Source organism: Alosa pseudoharengus, unplaced genomic scaffold (genome assembly GCF_046254945.1).
Source record: "Alosa pseudoharengus isolate Yale_2024_CS ecotype anadromous, Long Island Sound unplaced genomic scaffold, YU_APseudo_1.1 YU_APseudo_1.1_scf_17, whole genome shotgun sequence".
NCBI classification, from domain to species: Eukaryota; Metazoa; Chordata; class Actinopteri; order Clupeiformes; family Clupeidae; genus Alosa; species Alosa pseudoharengus.
The window spans coordinates 24307822-24329018 of NW_027468640.1; the positions used below are offsets into that span (position 1 = coordinate 24307822).

Here is a 21197-nt window from a genome sequence, read left to right on the forward strand (position 1 = left end):
AGTAGAAGCATGTCAATAATAAGTTAGAATTCTTATTCTTTATTAGATACTTGTCAGTCAACTAATCTGGGTTGAACATTCAAGATCAGATCCTGTTACCGTATCAGTCAAACAAGTTTAGAATTCGAGTCGGGATTTAGAAAATGTTTTTGGATATGTACATACTGTGTATTTCTTATGTTCATTCATGATTTTGTACCCATTTATCTTTACTTTAAATTCTCTATCTTTAGATTTAGGAAGAAAGGAAGACTCCGCTTACCAGGTGTCACCCTTTGTCTGTAGATACTAGTTGTGCAGAAATGGGGGGGCTGAAATTGTCCTGACTGAGTTTCCAGATATCTGTGGTACTAGGAAAATTACCATCAGATATGACCAAAGTTTTGAATTTCATGACACTTCTGTTGTCCCGTTTCAATGGCCAAGTATAAATGACTGCAGTTATAAAACGTATGTATGACTAAGGGAACACAAGTGAAAAACATCAGACTAAAGTTACATGGTTTTATGCCGGTTTGTTGATAAATCAACCATCCTTTACCCAATAGGGACAACCATTTTGCCACCGACCACAGATGTGCTGTGTTGAGCGCTGAGCTGGAAGCGATGCATCTTACTGATGCTTCAGTGGTTCTGCAGTCTCTGTCAAAATGTCATGAAACATGGATGAGAGTGTTGGAACAGGGCTGCAGGAGACCGTTTTATCACTGTGGCGGAGGCCGCTGACATCAGGAGAGGGACACAGATCAGAGTGTCTGGAAGATCTCTTCTAGCCTGGTTCTGTCTGCCATCCCATGGATGTCCTCTAGTATCTGTAAGAACTGTAGAGGATCATCACAACTCATCTACCACACCTGACTGCACAGTTGTCTGTCTGTGTGTGCAGGTGTGAGCAAAAGTAAGGAGGTTGACAGTTGCCCTTCTAACACATTTCGGTCTGGCATCCGAGAACAAACAGCAGGAGTTTTACAGCCTGTACCCTGAACGCGTATTTTTCCTTCAGAAAGGCTACAGCCGAGCTTAAACGCATATGAAACCTTTTTACTCGGCCCACATGGCACGGCACTAGTCAGGGACACAAAGGATGCATCAGCCGGAGGACAACCAGGCTTTAAACAACGGATGGGATTTATTAGGCTTGGGTGAGCAGTCTTTTAGAAACAGCCCCATTGCCAGGCCAGCTCTGATCTCATTAAGGGAGAGCTCAGGAAGGTTTCATCCATCCAGCTAGATAGTCTGACAAAAGCACCTTGGCTATATTTGCGACGAGCAGATCATGGGCTTATGGATGAACGTGCTGAACACATCGTAGGCAGAGACGCACTGAAGAGATGTGACCAAACTAGACCAGAAAGATGCACTTTACATTACAAATGGAAGTGATTGTCATTATACATTGGTTTCCAAGAGTGTTGAGTGTACATATTGTGAATGTGGATAATACAGTGTGTGATTTTTGCATGCTGTTAGAAGTTGCAATTGGTGAATGAACTCTTGAGAGGTGGATAAACTCTAATAAGAGGAGGATAAACTCTATTTCTAAACTGTGTTTACTTTTGTTAAGCCTCCTCTACAGCCCTGATTATACATATAGCTATGAGCTGTGACAATTTGGCTAGATGGATAGAGCATGATTGTACTGTAGAGAAGACATTGTAAAGACAATAATATGGCACACATATTTCAAAAGCTGGAAGAGGCTTCAAAACAATATGATAAAATGTTGCACTATTAAAGACTTTGTAAATGGTGGTTTTCTGACAAATATCACATGATACCAAATATGTGTTGTATGGATTTATAATGAAGAATAGATTGGTACATGAAGATCATATTCTTTCTTATTTTCATATGAATAATTCATTGCATTTAAGGAATGGGTCAAGGGCCACTTGAAGCATGACAGTTGAAGGACAGCTGACAGAGAAAAGAATTTGACTTCCTCTGAGTTGCTGCCATCTTAAGCTGTAACAGTTTCCCTTCTCGTAAAGCAGTTATTGTTAAACCGTTTTTCTGATATTTAAGAAGCACAAGTCTGCCTCTAATTTCACTGGGCCCAAAACGTGACGAAGATCTGGAAAATGGAACCATATGGATGTGGTCCCTTGACTCAGTTCAGATGAATGGGTATACATAAGTGGAGTGATCTCCTCAAAGAGGTTTATTGTTTCGGAAATGTGTTTAGAATCACAAGCAAAACTGCATATTTCTCCTGAACTGCCACTAATTGAAAACAGCTAAAAATCTGATGTGAAACAGTATCTTAAGCAAGAACCATTAATGTATTGATGACTCATTCTAGATAAGCTGTTAAGCTGTCTAGCATTGATGCTTTTGGGAGTGTCAATATGTGCTGTTCTGTTTCTCATGCAGCATTTTTGATAGGAGGGTAGAAGCTGCAGCAAGGGGCCCTTTAACAAGTTAACAAGTTAAGATGTAGGAACCTCTCAAAAGTAACAGCCGTTGATGATAAGCTCTGGCCATCTTATCTGCAATACAATGCATATGCCATCCCTTGTCAGACAGCAAATAACAAGAAATTAACTTCTCTTTCCTTCAAGCACATAACAAAAATGAAATGCCCTGTGGGGATGTTTCAAAACACAGATGCTTTCTAAAAGGTAACCTCAACCCTCCACACGCAACACACACACCACACACAAAAACGTACACACACTTCTGCACGCTGTCAATCAGGAACATTTTGTTCAGAGCTCTGCTGAAAACCACATCATGTGGCTGAACCGTAAAGGGCTTCCTGTTTTACATCCATCAATATCTGTACAAACGCTGTCTTTGATGTAAGGCTTTGATACCATATTTTCATATGTCTTGTGGTCTTGGTTTGATGTATGACTACCAAACAAAATCGAATTTAATCATATTCATTCTTTGGGAATTATGTTTATTTGACTACTACCACAACTGTCTAAGTTACATTCACAGCTAAACTCATTTTATACACTCTATACCTGAGGCTCATCTTTATACACTCTATACCTAAAGGTTCATCTTTATACACCCTATACCTGAGGCTCTTGGACCTGTGCCCTCCACCCCATAACTTTTTCTTTTTATTTCTTCGACATGTAAAATACAAAGTCTACAAATAACAAATAAACTCATGCAGCACTCATTGGTACCAGATTATCAGTTGTGTTGTTATTGTTCTCCTTCAATATGAACACACCCCAATACTCACTCTCTCTTCCCCAGACACATCCGCTAAATTAATGGAAAGTGTCCAGTTACACCTCAGGACTCCTATATAGTATTTTTTGTTACTTTGAAATGTTGGATATTCCCAGGTTCGATGGTGTTTTAAGCCCTCACCGTCGACTTCAAGGCAGCGCTGCGACCGTCGACTTCAAGGCACCTAACCCTAACCCTTGCCTAACCCTAGTGCCTTCCATGCAACGCTGCCTGGAAGATGACGTTGGGGGCTTAAAACACCATAAAACTATTCCCAGTCTGGTCACTGACTGGTTGGTCTGCTAGGTGATCCAGAAAGCAATAAAGCATCAATCCTCATATGACATGCCCTCTCATTACCCTGACACTCATGTGAAAGTTTGTGCAGGCTGCAACCATTTCCTTTGGTCCTCTCTGTAAAGGAAACTTAATCAGAAGTCAGTGTAAAAATATAAGCAATCTATAAGAGACTCTACACTGTATTTTAAAGTCCCATCTGAGAGAGGGAAATCCACGTCCATGTTAAAATGTGGAGTATACCCTTTTATTTTCAATACCACATATTCTTCACAATACCAGTGGCTAAAAAAACTGTAGGCTATCTGTGGTTGCACAGTTGCACCTGCAACTGTACACTCAATGCCCACCTATAGATGTTAAAAGTTTATCTTCCCTCTATTATCAATTTTGATACAATTATTTGATACAATTGTAATGCTCCACTTTGAAGTAGGATATGGTCTGTTTTCATAACACTTGCTTTTGTCAGAGCGTATAAGTGCAGACACATATGGATAGTGTGTTAGATATGATCTGGTATCCTCCCCACTAACTACCACGCATAGAAATGTTCCCGCTCCCGTTGACAGCAGAGAAAGCCCCATACCAAGAATTCAAACAAAGGTTTAAACCAAATAACTAAAATCCATGAAGGATAAGGTTACACCACGCAGTTTTCAGTTTAAATATTAATATGATCAAGAATATATCTGGTAAATATTTTGGCACAATATTTAATGTGAAATCCTAAATGTGGATAGGCCTATGATGAATATTATGCAATGTCTTTGCGCGCGCTGTTCAGTTGGCCACTGCTGCACCACGGGGGCGTGCGTCACAGCTTGTAGTGAGAGCGACGGTACGCAATACTACCGTAACAGTGGAATTCAAAATACAGACATTTTGAACGATTGTGAACTTGGGCAGAGTTATTGACTCCAGTGGCAAAAAGGTATGTACAAAAACTCTTTCAGACATTGATTTTGGGCACAAGTCTATGCATATAATTTTTGTAAACTTGCGTTCGTCGAATGAGAACAGCGTAATGGCGCGCTGCAAGAGAGAGCTGCATCACCAATATATGGGATTAGAGTTTGTTTACTAATCCATTCGCTCCATGCTCTGAAGTTCACAGGGTTTACTGCTTCTAAATATAAAAGAGGAAGACGTGACAGTGTGAACGGCATTGCTGTGAATAAAAACAGACTATTATATTTGTACTTTTTGTATATGTTACTCGAGACTGGAGAGTGTGCTATTATCCTGAAATATCTGCCAATTAATTTATTAGGACCCTAGCCGTTTACCTCTACATAGAGGTAGCAAGCCCGACATACCTTTCCAATTTTGTGCATACCGGTAATATATAAAAAATTATTTTGTGCTCAAGGAAACGACTGGGTGGCATTGTCGACTAAAGAAAACAAAGTAGCAAGTACAACAATGATTTCAGGGTGTTGCAAACTGCAATGGGCTATCGATCTGAAACTTTTATGTTCACATGAATGTAGGTCGTAGCTTGTCTATATGCTGATGCATGCTGGAAATAAAATTCTAATGTGTAGTGCGTCTATGGCATTTTAATGTTTTGATTGGTGTCTGTAGTTGTCGCTGACTGGATTCCCTCTTGCAGCGTGGCGTTGTGGAGGGATCACTCCCACCTTTGTTCAGAGAATGGCTGCCTCACTCCACTCAGAGGGACTGCCCTGGTTTTGTCCAAGCCTAGAGATATTTAAACATTCCATTTTGTTTTTCTGATCTGAAGTCATATGTTGAGTGTATTGTTTAATTTTGGACATTAAGAGTAGGCTAAGCGATGTGCTGATGTCTGTGTGGAAGCAGTTTTATCTAGGAGGGCTTAGAATGCAATGAAGAGAAAATGTCCTGTTTTTGCAGAGATTGTAGCGCTAAAAACCGTGTGAATAGGTTCGACCAAACGCTGTCAGACGCAGTTCGGTCTTAACTTGGGGGTTTGTCACACGTACCCGTGATATGCCAATGTGAATCGTTCTTCCTCTGAACATGTTTAACCACACGCATGGCCACGCAAAGTCATATACATGCGTTTACTTAAATTATTCTAGCGATAAGTCTTTCTGAATCCTTATTTTGTTGTCAGTGGATTGTGCTGCTGTCAAGGATGACTCTGTGAAACGTTGTAGCTCGAACTTTATTGCCATCGAGATTTATTTGGTGTTGAACATTGTGTACTTTGTGCGAGCTGGTGCATTTGGGCATTGTAGTAGACGTTAAAAGAATCCATGTGGACTGTATGTTCTGGACAATGAGGACGCTCAATTAATCGACGCTCTTATTCCTTTTGTAGGCGAGTCGCGATGTTTTGCAAAAATGAAAAGAATGAAGATTATTAAATGCAACTTTATTAATTACGATGTAAACTTCATGACGTTCTTGGTCCCAAAGTGCTATGGAACATTGTGTACTCTTATGGCGCAGCATGTTGAGTGTTAATTAAAATGAGAGAATCCATGTGTTAAGTGTTGTGTTTACATTTTTTATTAAGTTTAGTTAAGCTATCTACCTTATTGCGGCAGTTGTTGCGCCTAAAATCCTTGCAGGAAAAAGCAGTGCAATAAGTTGCTTGCTGCTGATTGCTGCGCAAACTTCATGGAGTTCATAACAATCCTCGAAGTGCATTATCAGCAAAAAATAAATAAATAAATAAATAATCTATACCACAATGTCTACTGAGGATTTAAAGTAAGCTCTTCCCCACTATAGGCTACGTACGCACTTATTCGAGTTGCATTATCTAGGTAGTAGTCAGAGGTTTTTCATAATTTGTGAAAATGAGGCTAACTAGAGTCTCCCGCCCAGTGTTAGTTGAGAATCCTGGTTTACCCAGTACGGTGTCCATGTATTTGCTGCGTAATTGTGCACAGCGCTCTGGTATTCAGCCCGCCATGCCCTGAGGGGGGTGCAGAGAGAGGAGTGGTGTTCAGCTGGTTTTCAGCAAGTGCTCATAGATGAACACACACAAACAACCATACACTCCCCCTTCTCTCTCTTCCTCCACTCAAACACAAAGTAGCCTTTCTGCTTGAGTGGTTCCTCCCTCTGACAGCAGAAGCATTGCCTGAAAAAGTGTTAATTGTTTAAGTCATGATCCGGCTCATAATAACGCAAACCACCTGTGTCAGGACACACGATCATGTTTGACTCCATGCCTCTTCAGAGCATGCATGACTGAAGTATGAATTCACTTTCAACAAAGAATGGGGGTAGAGGAGCACTTCAGAGGTGCTCTTTGGACGAGAAACTAAATGCCAAGAATCAAAGAAACTCCAAGGCACTCTCTATTGAAAAAGTTAAAGAGCCTTTATTATCATGGCTTGGTCAAGTTAACCTTCTAAAAAACTCCAAGTTAACTCTCCCAGAAGAAGGCATGTAGCCGAAACGCGTTGGAGTTTTTTAGAAGGTTAACTTGACCAAGCCATGAATTCACTTTATTGGACCTCTCTCACCCTGTTACTGGACTCTCTCCATTGTATGAATTTCTGTGCGAACTGCCGAGAACGCAATGTTTATATTTCCCCCCAAACACTACCACTGGTCTCAGGAATATAAACTTAGGTTCTTGTCGCAGCATTAGGCTACTTGGATCTAACCCTAGGAACAAAAGCCATGTTTGTTTGTGTGGTGTGCTCAGAGACTCTGGCTGTCAGAGTAATTTATATATGGCCCCTCCCAGGTCTATACATTCTCTGGGCAGGAATGCTTTAACCCTATACTTTCTGTGCTGCCTTATATGGGCTGTGACTCTTGTAACGTATAGCAAGCAGTTGTGTTGAGTGACTTGAAAGAATGCCAGTCTGTATACATTGCAGGGGGTGGGGCAAAGGGTGGGTTCCTGTTGAAATGGCTCTTAAGACTATTCATGTATGATATGTATGGTTATCTGATGGCTTTTAGTGCAAGTGTTTTGGAAATATTTCTTCACTGGTTTTGCATTATATTTCATTTGCATATAGAACACGAGTGAGAGGTCAGTTGAAGGCATTTTGTGATTTGGTGTCTATGGTGAATTCTATCTCTTTATGTGCTTTGCTTAAATGGAAGTATGTGACAAGATCAATAAGCATTCAGTACATGTGACATGTTCATGTTACTCCGTTTGCCCTACATAGTCTTCCTCAAACATTAAAGATTCACTCATTTAATTAAGATTACTCATTAGTTATGTTTGGTAAGCTTGTAGTTATGTTCACCCATTATGTTTTGAGTCAGATGAGTCTTTTGAGTCAGATAAAGTGTTCTGAGAATTTGTATGTGTGTTCTCCCCATGAATTATTAAACAAATGCGTAATGAGTTGATTAAGAAGAAAGCAAAAACAGTCTGAGCTTCAAATTATAGAAATGATAGATCATTATAGTTCATAGACATTAGGAAGAAAATATTGATCGTCATAGACATTAGGGATGAGCACATTTGAAATAGCTGGCAGAGAAGCTCTATGGCCGCAAAATAAGGAAATCCTCACTATGGAGGCACACATGTCAGGCTGGAACTGCCCTGTGTCTGAGCCGTGAGAAACACACAAGTGAGAATTATTGTGCATGGCGGAGACACTTATGAAGTTTCTGCGGTTTTTGCCGAGACTGTGGTTGCGTTGGCACTCCTCCAGTAGAAACCCCAAAACACTGGGCTGGGCACCAGATGGGGCTCTATGCGGTTCATCTCCCTTATTGTTTTCCTGATAAGCTCTGCCTTCACTCAGTATGCTCATGTCATGATAGCAGGCCGTAAAAGCATCTAGTATATCACACCTACTTCACTTGAGGTGGTGAGAGTTTCAAACAGCAACACTCAGGTGGTATAAAATTGTTGTATGTAGGCACAAACACTTCCTTCGCAGTTCTGTTTATATGGATTCAGTCTGTGATCTGTGGAGCAAGTGCTGGCATGACATTTTCTGACCCTTAGCTGAAGCACATAAACACATGGCACTGTTATAGCCCATATGCGGCATATCTTTAAATCATTAGACGACAAGGGGTAATGATACTCTCCAAGCCAAACAGCCCACTGGAGACTGCCCCTCGGTTGCTGTATAGTTTGTGTTTGTGTTATTCTGTTTTTATAATTCTTCCTTTGCCATTCATTGTCATTCATTTGTATTTGTTGTACTACTATAATTCATTTAAGACACAATTCAATGCAGTCTACCCCTCTCAAACACTGATTAGGATGTGTGACTTTATAATCCCTTTAACTTTATCAACTCAAGCAAGTCTATCAATCCAGTCTAGTCAAGAAAGAGTTGAAAAAGAGATTCATGTGCATGTGGCATCAAGAGGAAACCCACCTACTCCTGCGTTGGTTGAGTGTCAGAACTGCCAGTGACCCTGTTCCGTGCATCCTGGATTTATTTTTAGATTAAAGGTATTTGCTATGAGATGTCTTGTTGTGAAATGTGTGACAGACATTTTGTTTTCTGTTCTTGTTTGTAGGGATGGCGTTCCCTGTGGATATCCTCACCACAGTGGACTATGAATCCCTGGAGCAGAGTTCCAAAGACTATATGGCAAAACTGCTCTACCGGAACTCTGAGCCACCTGAATACCTCAACTTGTCCAATTCCAAAAAGGTACATACTTACTGAAGTGCACGTGATAGTCAGTTATTAGAGTTCAGAAGGAATGCGGCATTAACACGTGGTGAAACCAACAAACAAACAACTAATTTACGTACAATTACCACAAGAAGTTATTTTAAACCCTGTTCATTCATTTTTTAATTGGGTAGGTTGAAATAGGCCTCTGCAATGTAAGCTTCGTTCCTCTCCATGGGACAGATGTCAAACACAAGATCCTTGCCCTTTTTACACTTGAAGATCCATTCACAGGTAAAACATGATGAATGAAATGAAAAATATTGTGATTTCATTGTTACAACAAAGTCTGGTAACCCAACTACTCTGTGTTGCACCCAAGACACTCTTGACTGCATCAGATGTTGACATAGGATGCTTAGAGTACATGTGCATTCTCTTGTTCACCCCATCTTATCCTCTCTCTCCTCCTGTTGTGCTCCCAGCTGTTGGCCTGTACCTGCAGGGACAGTGGTGGCCCGTGGAGGATGTCCTTAAAACATCAGATTCTTCGCGGGAAGGGATTCTTAAGGTACTCAGCAAGTTTTGGGGCTACTTTAAATCATTTACTGCCACAGATAGTTTGCATTCCAGCAATACATTGTGTAATTTTATTTGCTTGCCAGAATTATAATTATTATATTGTTGCCTACAGTATATGGTCACTGGGTACGTTTTGAGAGCCATCATGATGAAGACTTGATGATTTATATAATAGTAGGTATATAATATAGGTAGTCCTTGGCTACTTAGACTACTGATCATTTAATTTCATAGTACCTGCAATAAAATGTGTTTGTGTATTTATTCAAATTAATTATTAAGAATCAGAATAAGTTTGTGGATTGTTGGTGGGAAGTAGCAAGGCAATCTCTATAAACAATGTTGAAATGTTGAAACATTTCCATTCTCTGACTTGACCTCTGTTTATCATTCAAGAGTGAAAAAAAATACACAATTAACGTTTAACCTATGAACTTTTCAACTCATAAGTTTAGTTCACTGCATTGTTAACCTGCTAATTTGCATAAAGATGATTTCTGATTAACCTATTCTTACTTTCTTATTTTTTCTTACTCGCTGTGGATTTTCAGGTCTGGGATATTCTGAGAATGTCAATTAAGAAACAATATAACATGATAGAAAGTACCCTTCTTACCCTCTTCACAGTAAGACTGTGGTGAATTCATAGGCAAATATATTAATGAAATATATCTCCAAATTCCACAGTGACCCAGCAACATTGCAAATTGTTTCCAGCTCTCTTGCAAATATGTTATCTGGAAATATATATTTTTTTGTATTTTATTTGTCTGCTATTCGACTTTTAGGTGGGAAGTGTCGGGGAGAGAGTGGTCCTCTATGTTCTCAACCGTATTGTCTATAGAGCAAAGGAGATGAGCAAAGATGAAGTGCCGTTTCTCTGTCACAGTGAAAATGACTTTGCCAAAATCATTTGGAAGAATGGAGAAGCCATCGGTTTTTACTCAGTGAAGCCAGAGGGTATTTCATTATCTCTTCCATGTTTAAAATGTCCTCGGATACTGTACTTACAGTCCTGTGCATTTGGGATCATTCTCTTCCATATGTTTATTCCATAGGCAGTTTATGTAGCAGCTTCCTGACACAACGTTATCAGCTTCCTGTCTTGGATTCTATGTTTGTCCGAAAATGTCATCGTAGTAATGGACATGGACTTCAGATACTGGAAGACTTTGTGGACTCTTTTAAGAATGATTGTTTAGGTTTGAAATACCCTCTTTCAGCCACCATGTATAAAGGTAAAGATACATTACAATGTTGGGAATGTGCTATGAATAATTTAAATAATACATATTTAAATGTCTTAAAACATTAAAAACTCCATTTTGTCTTACGTATTCATATTTCCTTTTCCAGTTTGTGGCAAATATCTTAGCACTTATCCAGCAGACACGGGTCTGTTGTGGGAAGTTGAGGGTGTCGGAGGCCCCTTCCAAAGGACCCAGATTGCCAGTAAGATTCTGGATATGGGCATTAAGTGCCGGGAGTCTGTCGGCCTTGATATGTCCATGACGGACGTGCTGACCAAGGTGCAGGAGACTGTTGAGTACACCGTAGAAGTTGTGGTAGGTTTTTCTAATTTTCACATCTTTTTCATAAAAGCCTTTACTTTAAGAAATTGTGTGTGGTCTTACTATATCCAATGTCTGTGTTGCTCATAGGAAAAAGTTGTGCAGATGGACACACACGTTCACATAACCAAAGGTACATTTTCAAGTCTTCGAGTCAAATCTTTGGTGCATTTATAAATTTCACAAATGTTTGGTGTGATTTCATGAAGATTTAACAACACCTCCATGAATTCATTTGAAATTTTCCAGAGGTTGAAGACACGCCTGTGATTTCACGCAGCAAGAGCAGCCAGCTGAGGCGCAAGAGGCTGAGAGAGGAGAACAGTGAGGTGGTGGATGAGAGCCTCGCAGAGAAAGTCAAAAGGTATGCCATAATTACCCCACAATAGGGACTGTTATTAGCCATTTCCTCATCAAAACAAAGCAATGAGTATCTTTTCATCATTTTATTATGTGCATAGGGTGGAAAAAATTGAAGCTGGTAATGAAACACCTGTGGAGGAGACAGTGAATGAGGAACAGAAGGAAGATATGGAGGCAGGAGATGTGATGTCCACAGTGATTGAGAAAAAACTTGATCTGGATGAGTCTGATGTCAATGAGCTGACACGGGTACAAAAATTATTTCGATCCTTTCAGTTCTCCTTTTTACACCATGTAAACACATTGTATGACATACACTTTGGAGATTTAACATCTGGAGCCACTTGCTTATATACATGAAGTATCCTTTATCATTAGCTTAGACATGATTAGCAGCATAAACTCTAGATAAGGTTTTTAGAGCTGGAAATCTACAGGAAGTGTTTTTGCCCTAGAAACACTAGGGCATGTAAGTGTATTGTGCAAGCTATATATTGAAAAAGGAAAAGGATATGCAGTGCAATGCTGTCAAACTTAAAAAAAAAAAAAAAAACAATCAAGGGACCGGATTTTATTTGTGTAAATTGCTTTATCTATGGTTTTGCCAATGTTTTCAGGCATCAGATGTAACCGCCACAGTGATTGATAAAGATGGACATGAGGACATTGACACTCCGATGGAAACCACAGAACAACTGAGGGACTCAGAACAGGTCTCTACTGTAGACACTGTAAAACCTGCTTTGGAAATTGCTGTTAGTGAGGAAGCGACACCTACAGGATTGAATGACCAGGAGGAAGATGCACACGAGGAAGAGTATAGTTCCCGTAAATCACCTGTTGAGGAGGTGCAAAGGGAAGATGAGGGAGAGGAAAGCTCACAGGTAATTAGCACTCTTACAGCTGATGTGAGCGATGTGTCCCAGTTAACAGTGGTTGAAGATGTCAAAATGACATCAGAGGTAGATGATGAGGAGGACGTAATTCCTGACAAAAAATCTGAAACTTTAGAAAGTGCAGAGGCTGAGAAGCACACAACAGAGGAAGTGCAGGGGTCTGTAGCAGAATCAGAGAGCATTCTCCAAACAGACACACACACTCAGGTCAGTAATGAGACAATAGAGAGTGGGGTAGAGACAGCTCCACAAAAAACACAAGATGACGCACAGTCAGATGGAGATGCTGAGGACAATACAGAGGAAAGCACAACCATCGAGAAGCGAGCCCTGAGAAGGAGAGTTGTGGTAAGCACAGAAACTCCCAAACGAAAATCACAAAGAGGAAGAAAGAAAGCTGTGGAGGAGAGTACAGCAGCTCCATCAGATGAGAAAGCTGAACCAGTGGATGAGCAGATGGAGGAGGGGAAAGAAACTGCAGAGGAGACCTCTGATGATGAAGCTCCACAAACATCTCAGAGAGTCCTCAGAGGCAGAACAAAAGCAGTGAAGGCCACACCCAAACGCAAATCCACCAGACGGAGTACCAGAAAGGCGGCCCAATCAGACAGCCAGCCCACAACTGAGGCAGAGGAAGAGGCTGATAAAGAGGACGATAGTCAACAAGCAAAAGCAGATGAAAATGCTGAGATTGAGTCTGAATTAGCAACCCTGGTTGAGGAAAAGGACACTGTAGAAGTGGATATTGAACCCTCAGATGCCCAGGAAGGTGCACAGGAAAACACTCCAGCTGATACAACAGAGGTGGAAAACCAGGCAACAGCAGATGAATCTACTGAAGACAAAGAATTAAGTCAACAGTCAAAAGAAGATGAGACGGTTGATACAGAGATGGAAACTGATAAGGCAATTGAGGGTGACGCTGTGGATAAGGAAGAGACAGAAGCTGCAGAAATACAGGAGGAAGAAAAACAAGAAACCACCGAGGAGGCAAAAAAACCAGAGGAATGTGTAGAACAGCAAGCTGAGGAGACAGCTTCAGAAATTCCTACAGTTGTTGCAGGGGATGAGGAGACACCAAAAGATGAGGCAAGTCCTGAATTGAAACCTGATAAAGATGCAGTCATAACAGAGGAACCTTCAGTTGCAGACAAGCAGACAGAAGAGATTGAAGAGGTGAAACTGCAAAGAGCCACTGTTGTCTTGGTTGATGTAAATAAGGCATCACCTGAACCTGAATTAGAGGTAGAAAGTGCAGACACAACATCAGGAGTTGAGGAGAAAGTTGAAGCTGATGAAGGTGAGACACCACAGACAGAAGAGGACAAGGACACAACTGAAGACATGGATATCACGGTACCACAAACAGACAAACAGGCTGAAGATGCAGATGCAACAGATTCCAAGGTCTCTCAGGATGAAATGGAAACTCAAGAGTCATCAGATTATGATAAGGGAACAGATGAAGCAGAGGAAAGCCCAGCCATGGAGACACGAGTCCTGAGAAGGAGAGTGGTTGCCAGCACAGAACCTTCCAGACGCAAATCCCAAAGAGTCAGTAAGAAAGTTATGGAAGAACCAGTGGATGAGCAGATGGAGGAGGAGAAACAGACCGCTGAGGAGACCTCAGATGATGAAGCTCCACAAACATCTCAGAGAGTCCTCAGAGGCAGAACAAAAGCAGTGAAGGCCACACCCAAACGCAAATCCACCAGACGGAGCACGAGAAAGGTGGCCCAATCAGACAGCCAGCCAACAACTGAGGCAGAGGAAGAAGCTGATAAAGAGGACGAATGTCAACAAGCAAAAGCAGATGAAAATGCCGAGATCGAGTCTGAATTAGCAACCCTGGTTGAGGAAAAGAAGACTGTAGAAGTGGATATTGAACCCTCAGATGCCCAGGAAGTTGCAGAGGAAAACACTCCAGTTGATATGGCAGAGGCAGAGAGTCAGGCAACAGCAGATGAATCTGCTGAAGACAAAGAAGAAATTCAACTTGAGAAAGAGTTGGAACCTGAAAAGATTGTTGAGGAAGATGCAACATCAACAGAAATGCAAGAGACTTCAGACGACCATGATAATGTTGAAAATGAGGAAACAGCAGAGGCCAAGGAGGATGCAGAGCAAGAGGAGATGGAATTAGAAGTTCCTCCAAATGAAAAACCAACAGAAATTGTTGAGGAAGATGAGGTACCAAAAGATGAGGAAAATACTGATTTAACAACATCTGTAGCTGATGAGAAAGGTGAAACAGGAGAAGAGAAGGCACCACAGACTAAGGAAGAACATGCAAATGAGGAGACAGAAAATGTGATGGAACAAATTGAAAAACAGGATGAAGATGTAGACACTGCAGATGCAGAGGTCTCTCAGGATGAAGTAGGAACAACCACACAAGAGTCGTCGGATCATGATATGGGAGCAGATGAAGCAGAGGAAAGCCCAACCACAGAGAAGAGAGTCCTGAGAGGGAGAGCTGTAGTCAGCACAGAGACTCCCAAACGCAAATCACAAAGAGGCAGAAAGAAGGCTGTGGAGGAGAGTACAGCAGCTCCATCAGATGAGAAAGCTGAACCAGTGGATGAGCAGATGGAGGAGGGGAAAGAAACTGCAAAGGAGACCTCTGATGATGAAGCTCCACAAACATCTCAGAGAGTCCTCAGAGGCAGAACAAAAGTAGTGAAGGCCACACCCAAACGCAAATCCACCAGACGGAGTACCAGAAAGGCGGCTCAAACAGACAGCCAGCCCACAACTGAGGCAGAGGAAGAAGCTGATAAAGAGGACGATAGTCAACAAGCAAAAGCAGATGAAAATGCTGAGATCGAGTCTGAATCAGCAACCCTGGTTGAGGACAAGGACACTGTAGAAGTGGATATCAAACCCTCAGGTGCCCAGGAAGGTGCAGAGGAAAACACTCCAGCTGATGAGGCAGAGGCGGAGAGTCAGGCAACAGCAGATGAATCTGCTGAAGACAAAGAAGAAATCCAACTTGAGAAAGAGTTGGACCCTGAAAAGATTGTTGCAGAAGATGCATCAGCAGAAATTGATGGGGAAAAAACAGAAATGCAAGAGAGTACAGAAGACCGTGATAAAACTGAAAATGAGGAAACAACAGAGTCCAAGGACGATGCAGAGCAAGAAGAGATGGATTTAGAAGTTTCTCCAAATGAAAAACAAACAGAAAGTATAGATAAAGATGAGACACCAAAAGATGAAGAAAAAGCTAATGTAACAACATCAGAAGCTGATGATAAAGGTGACACAGAAGAAGATAAGACACCACAGATGGAAGAGGGCAAAGACACAAATGAGGAGACAGAAGTGACAGAGCATACTGAAAAACAGGATGAAGATGTAGATACTGCAGATGCAGAGGTTTCTCAGGATGAAGTAGGAACAACCACACAAGAGTCATCAGATCATGATATGGGAGCAGATGAAGCAGAGGAAAGCCCAACCACGAAGAAGAGAGTCCTGAGAGGGAGAGCTGTAGTCAGCACAGAGACTCCCAAACGCAAATCACAAAGAGGCAGAAAGAAGGCTGTGGAGAAGATTATAGCAGCTCCATCAGATGAGAAAGCTGAATCAGTGGATGAGCAGATGGAGGAGGGGAAAGAAACGGCAGAGGAGACATCAGATGATGAAGCTCCACAAACATCTCAGAGAGTCCTCAGAGGCAGAACAAAAGCAGTGAAGGCCACACCCAAACGCAAATCCACCAGACGGAGCACGAGAAAGGTGGCCCAATCAGACAGCCAGCCAACAACTGAGGCAGAGGAAGAAGCTGATAAAGAGGACAATAGTCAACAAGCAAAAGCAGATGAAAATGCTGAGATTGAGTCTGAATTGGAAACCCTGGTTGAGGAAAAGAACACTGTAGAAGTGGATATTGAACCCTCAGGTACCCAGGAAGTTGCAGAGGAAAACACTCCAGTTGATATGGCAGAGGCGGAGAGCCAGGAGGCAGCAGATGAATCTACTGAAGACAAAGAAGAAAGTCAACATTCAAAAGAAGATGAGACGGTTGATACAGAGATGGAAACTGATAAGGCAATTGAGGGTGATGCTGTGGATGACAAAGAGATAGATCTTGCAGAAACACAGGAGGAAGACAAGCAAGAAACCACAGAGGAGGCAAAAGAAACAGAGGAGTGTGTAGAACAGGAAGCTGAGGAGACAGCTTCAGAAATTCCCCCAGTTGTTGCAGGGGATGAGGAGACACCAAAAGATGAGGCAAGTCCTGAATTGAAACCTGATGAAGATGCAGTCATAACAGAGGAACCCTCAGTTGCGGACAAGCAGACAGAAGTGATTGAAGAGGTGAAACTGCAAAAAGCCACTGTTGTCTTGGTTGATGTAAATAAGGCATCACCTGAACCTGAATTAGAGGTAGAAAGTGCAGACACAACATCAGGAGTTGAGGAGAAAGTTGAAGCTGATGAAGGCGAGACACCACAGACTGAAGAGGACAAGGACACAACTGAAGACATGGATATCACGGTACCACAAACAGACAAACAGGGTGAAGATACAGATGCAACAGATTCCAAGGTCTCTCAGGATGAAATGGAAACTCAAGAGTCATCAGTTCATGATAAGGGAACAGATGAAGCAGAGGAAAGCCCAGCCATGGAGGCACGAGTCCTGAGAAGGAGAATGGTTGCCAGCACAGAACCTCCCAGACGCAAATCCCAAAAAGTCAGTAAGAAAGTTGTGGAAGAACCAGAGGAAGAGCAGATGGAAGAGGAGAAACAGACCGCTGAGGAGATCTCAGATGATGAAGCTCCTGAGACATCTCAGAGAGTCCTCAGAGGCAGAACAAAAGCAGTAAAGGCCACACCCAAACGCAAATCCACCAGACGGAGCATGAGGAAGGTGTCCCAAACAGATGAGGAACCTGAGGAGGAGCATGATGAAATTCAACAATCAAAAGAAACAGAAGAGGAACCCCTACCATCAAAGGATCAAAGTGAGGACATTCCTGAAACAACAGATAATACAGAAATAAATGAACAAGACAAAGGAGAAGAGGAGGACCCTTTGAATGAGGAGGATTCTCCTCAGGAAGATTTTGCTGAGCAAGAGGCCGAAGGGATGGCTTTGGAAATCTCATCAGATGAAAATGATGCAGGGGTTGTAGCAGATGAGGCACCAAAAGAAGAAGAAACAGTTGATGTGGCCCCTGTTGAAGATGTGGCCCCAGAAAATGATGACTCCTTAGTTACTGAACAGCAAATTGAAGAAGGTGCCACAGACACTGTTCCTGAGGGGACAGAGCAGGATGACATGGAAAAAGAGAGCAAAGTAGAAGAGGAGAAAATGGGAGAGGACAGTCAGGGCACTGAACAACTTAATGACATACCAGATAAAGACCTAGCAGTGGCTGAGGAAATGACTATAGATGAGGTCACTACAGATCAACCCTCAGCTGGGAACAATCAGAAAGAGGATACAGAGGAGGTACAACTACAGAAAGCTACTGTTGTCTTACTGGATGTGTCTAAAGTTTTACCTCAACCAGATTTAGTGACACAAGATACAGAGACACCAGGAACTGATGAAGTTGAAACTGGTGAAGAACAGATACCACAGACCGAAGAGGACAAGGATGCAAAGGAGGATAAACAAGATGAAAATGTAAAAGCAACAGATTCTCAGGTCTCTCAGGATGAAGTGGGAACAACCACACAGGAGTCATCAGATCATGATATGGGAGCAGATGAAGCAGAAGAAAGCCCAGCCATGAAGACAAGAGTCCTAAGAAGAGCTGTTGCAAGCACAGAACCTCCCAGACGAAAATCCCAAAGAGTCAGTAAGAAAGTTGTGGAAGAACCAGCAGAAGAGCAGATGGAGGAGGAGAAACAGACCGCTGAGGAGACCTCAGATGATGAAGCTCCACAGACATCTCAGAGAGTCCTCAGAGGCAGAACAAAAGCAGTGAAGGCCACACCCAAACGCAAATCCACCAGACGGAGCACGAGAAAGGTGGCCCAATCAGACAGCCAGCCAACAACTGAGGCAGAGGAAGACGCTGATAAAGAGGACAATAGTCAACAGGCAGCAGATGAGGTGATGCAAGAGGAAAAATTGTTAGATGAAAAACAAGTAGAAACTATTGTGGATGCCTCAGCTGCATTGGATCAGATTGCGGAGGATGTCACCAGCTCAGGTCAAGAAGGACTGGATGAGGATGGTGCTGAAAAACAGGATACAATGGAAGAAGATCAAGTGGTGGATGAGGAGAAAAACACTGAAAACACAGATGCCGCTGAACCCCTGGAAGACGCAGTGGATAAGGAAGTCATCTCAGCACATGAGGAAGATGCTTCTGTTGAGGAAAGTTCTCCAGAGGAGTCTGAGACCCTCAAATTGCAAAAAGCCACAGTCGTTTTGGTGGACCTTAAAGAAGGTTGTCCTCCATCAGACTTAGAAATGACAAATATTGAGATGACATCAGAGATTGAAAACACAGAGACTAAAGCAGATGATGTTGATCTGGAGGAACAAGAAATGCCAGCAGTTGAGGAGGCAGCAGCACCGGTTGAAGGTAGGGAGGGCCAGACTGAAGAAGACAAGGATGTTGCAGTGGATGAGGTTGAGATCTCAGACCCTGAAGGACGGAGTGAATTGGCACCGATTAGTTCAGATCCAGATGACACACCAACTCTAAGCAAGAAGCCAAGAGGAAGGCCAAAGAAGAGACGAAGAGCAGCTAAGTCATCAGGGCGAAGACAGTCAAAACGTGTTCGAAAACAAGAGGAGGAAGAACCAGAGGATGAAGAGGCAGAGGAGGACAATGATGTGGACATGACTAAAGATGCAAACGAGGCCACACCAGAGGAACCTGTATCTCAGGAAGTAGAAGAGGAAACCCCTGAGCCAATCAGTGATTCCACAAAAGAGACAGACCAAACAGAGGAACCTGCAGATAACAATGAGAAGCTTGAACAAGAACAAAGCACTGCAGACAAAGAAAAAGTGGACGAACTTCCTCCAGTTGTGGTAACAACGCGTCTGAGGAGTAAAACAATAGTAGTTGAGTCCACTCCCTCAGGATTTAATGAAACTCCTGAGGATCAAGAGGAAACAGAAGCAACTCCAGCTGCAGAAGTCCAGCAGGAAGACAAAGAAGAAGAAATAGGGGATGAGGAAACCCCAGCAGAAGAGGAAAAAATGGATGCAGAGGCTAGCATGGGGAAAGAGGAAAGCATTAATGCTTCAACAGAGGTGGAGAATAAGATTGAGGAAGATGAGGGAGAGAAACAACAAGTTGAGGCTAACACATTAGAAAATACTGAGAGCGATGAAGTGAATATCAGTTTAGCCTTAGAACCCGAGGAGGAAGATCACCCAGGTGATGAAGCACCAGAGAGAAATGACAACACAAAGGAGGAGGAGGAGGATGTGCTGGTTTTGAGAGGAAAATCAATTATCGAAACACCCAAACACCGCATAAAATTAATTCAGAAAGAGCAGAATGATCAGGAGGCAGGTGAGGAAGCACTAGACAGAGAAGAAAGCTCAGAGGAGGAGGATGTGCTGGTTTTGAGAGGGAGGTCAGTTATCCAAACACCCGGCCGCAAAAGAGCCATGCAGAAAGACGAGAGTGATCAGGAGGTAGCCGAGATGCCAACCAACAAGAATATAAGGGATAGGACTGCTCAGGGAAAGAAGAGGACTAAGGTTGATGTTACACCTTTGCGACGGTCCTCGCGCAAAAAATAGAGTGCAAAAAATCCTTTCTGGAGCTAGAAGGGCACTCAAGTTTATGGGACCACATTATTGTACTAGAATTAGATGTGAAGATAAAAACAAACAAACAAATGCTCTATGGTAATGCTGATACAAAGGAGTTGAGGTCTGTTTTGGGATTATATTTTTGTATCAAGTTACAAGCTTTTTCAGTAATGTAGCAGAAACTAGATAAATGGTGTCCAGGAGAATAAGACGGAGCCAAAAATACCTGGCAGTTTTTACTTGGCTTTTTAGACTTTTTTTGATGGATTACAAATGACACATTGATATAATTTTTTTAACATGAAAAATTAACACATTGAAATAAAATCATTTTATATAACATTTTCTACAATATGAAAAAAATAATTAAATAATGTGCAGTTGTGTTCTTCTCAACTGATTTGACCTTTTTTGTATTTTGTAAATTAATGCAACATAAAACTGAATGTATCAGTTGTAATCCTGTAAAAAGTGAAATTATTTTGTGTCCCCAAAGCACTGTCTGGGTGTCAAGAAATATCCAAATGAAGCAATTATTTTTGTCATCAAATATCATTAGCATTCAAAATATGAAAAAAAGGTTGTTACTATTGTTGTTATTATTATTATTATTATCATCATAATTTTATATTTGCTAAAATATGTCTGCTTCGCTTCACTCCTAATCTGTAGGTCACTTGCTTTATCAGTTTTTACACCTAAAGATTCTGTTTAGAATAACTCACATTAGTTGGCCTTCAGATTGAGGTAGATGTTAAATTTACATTTTCAAAATAAATTTTAATTCACCAAGATTCTCAATTTCTTTGTAAATACACTTTTTTTCAACTTAGGCCTGTGTCCTGTACCCGATTCTTATTCATTATCCTATATTCAAACATACATACAATAACATGTGAAATTACAACAGTCATCAATGTTAGCATCCTTGTGCAGATTAATTGAATCATGTATGAGCACAACATTGCAATTCATATTTACATTCACATTAGAGCGCTTCC

At 41.7% G+C, this 21197-nt stretch overlaps 1 protein-coding gene across 1 annotated transcript in view; it reads left to right on the forward strand.

Moving 5' to 3' along the window:
* The first annotated feature begins 4312 nt into the window (after nucleotides 1–4312).
* The window catches only part of LOC143127496 (uncharacterized), a 17876-nt gene continuing 991 nt past the window's right edge, over nucleotides 4313–21197 (forward strand). The window contains exons 1-11 of the mRNA XM_076289035.1: nucleotides 4313–4423; nucleotides 8944–9080; nucleotides 9239–9338; nucleotides 9530–9615; nucleotides 10415–10586; nucleotides 10685–10864; nucleotides 10983–11191; nucleotides 11288–11330; nucleotides 11447–11561; nucleotides 11659–11809; nucleotides 12178–21197. The exon at nucleotides 12178–21197 is cut by the window's right edge and continues 991 nt beyond it. Of these exons, the coding sequence (XP_076145150.1) occupies nucleotides 8946–9080; nucleotides 9239–9338; nucleotides 9530–9615; nucleotides 10415–10586; nucleotides 10685–10864; nucleotides 10983–11191; nucleotides 11288–11330; nucleotides 11447–11561; nucleotides 11659–11809; nucleotides 12178–20184 (9198 nt within the window). The 5' untranslated portion in view covers nucleotides 4313–4423; nucleotides 8944–8945 and the 3' untranslated portion in view covers nucleotides 20185–21197. The remainder of the gene's footprint in view (nucleotides 4424–8943; nucleotides 9081–9238; nucleotides 9339–9529; nucleotides 9616–10414; nucleotides 10587–10684; nucleotides 10865–10982; nucleotides 11192–11287; nucleotides 11331–11446; nucleotides 11562–11658; nucleotides 11810–12177) is intronic.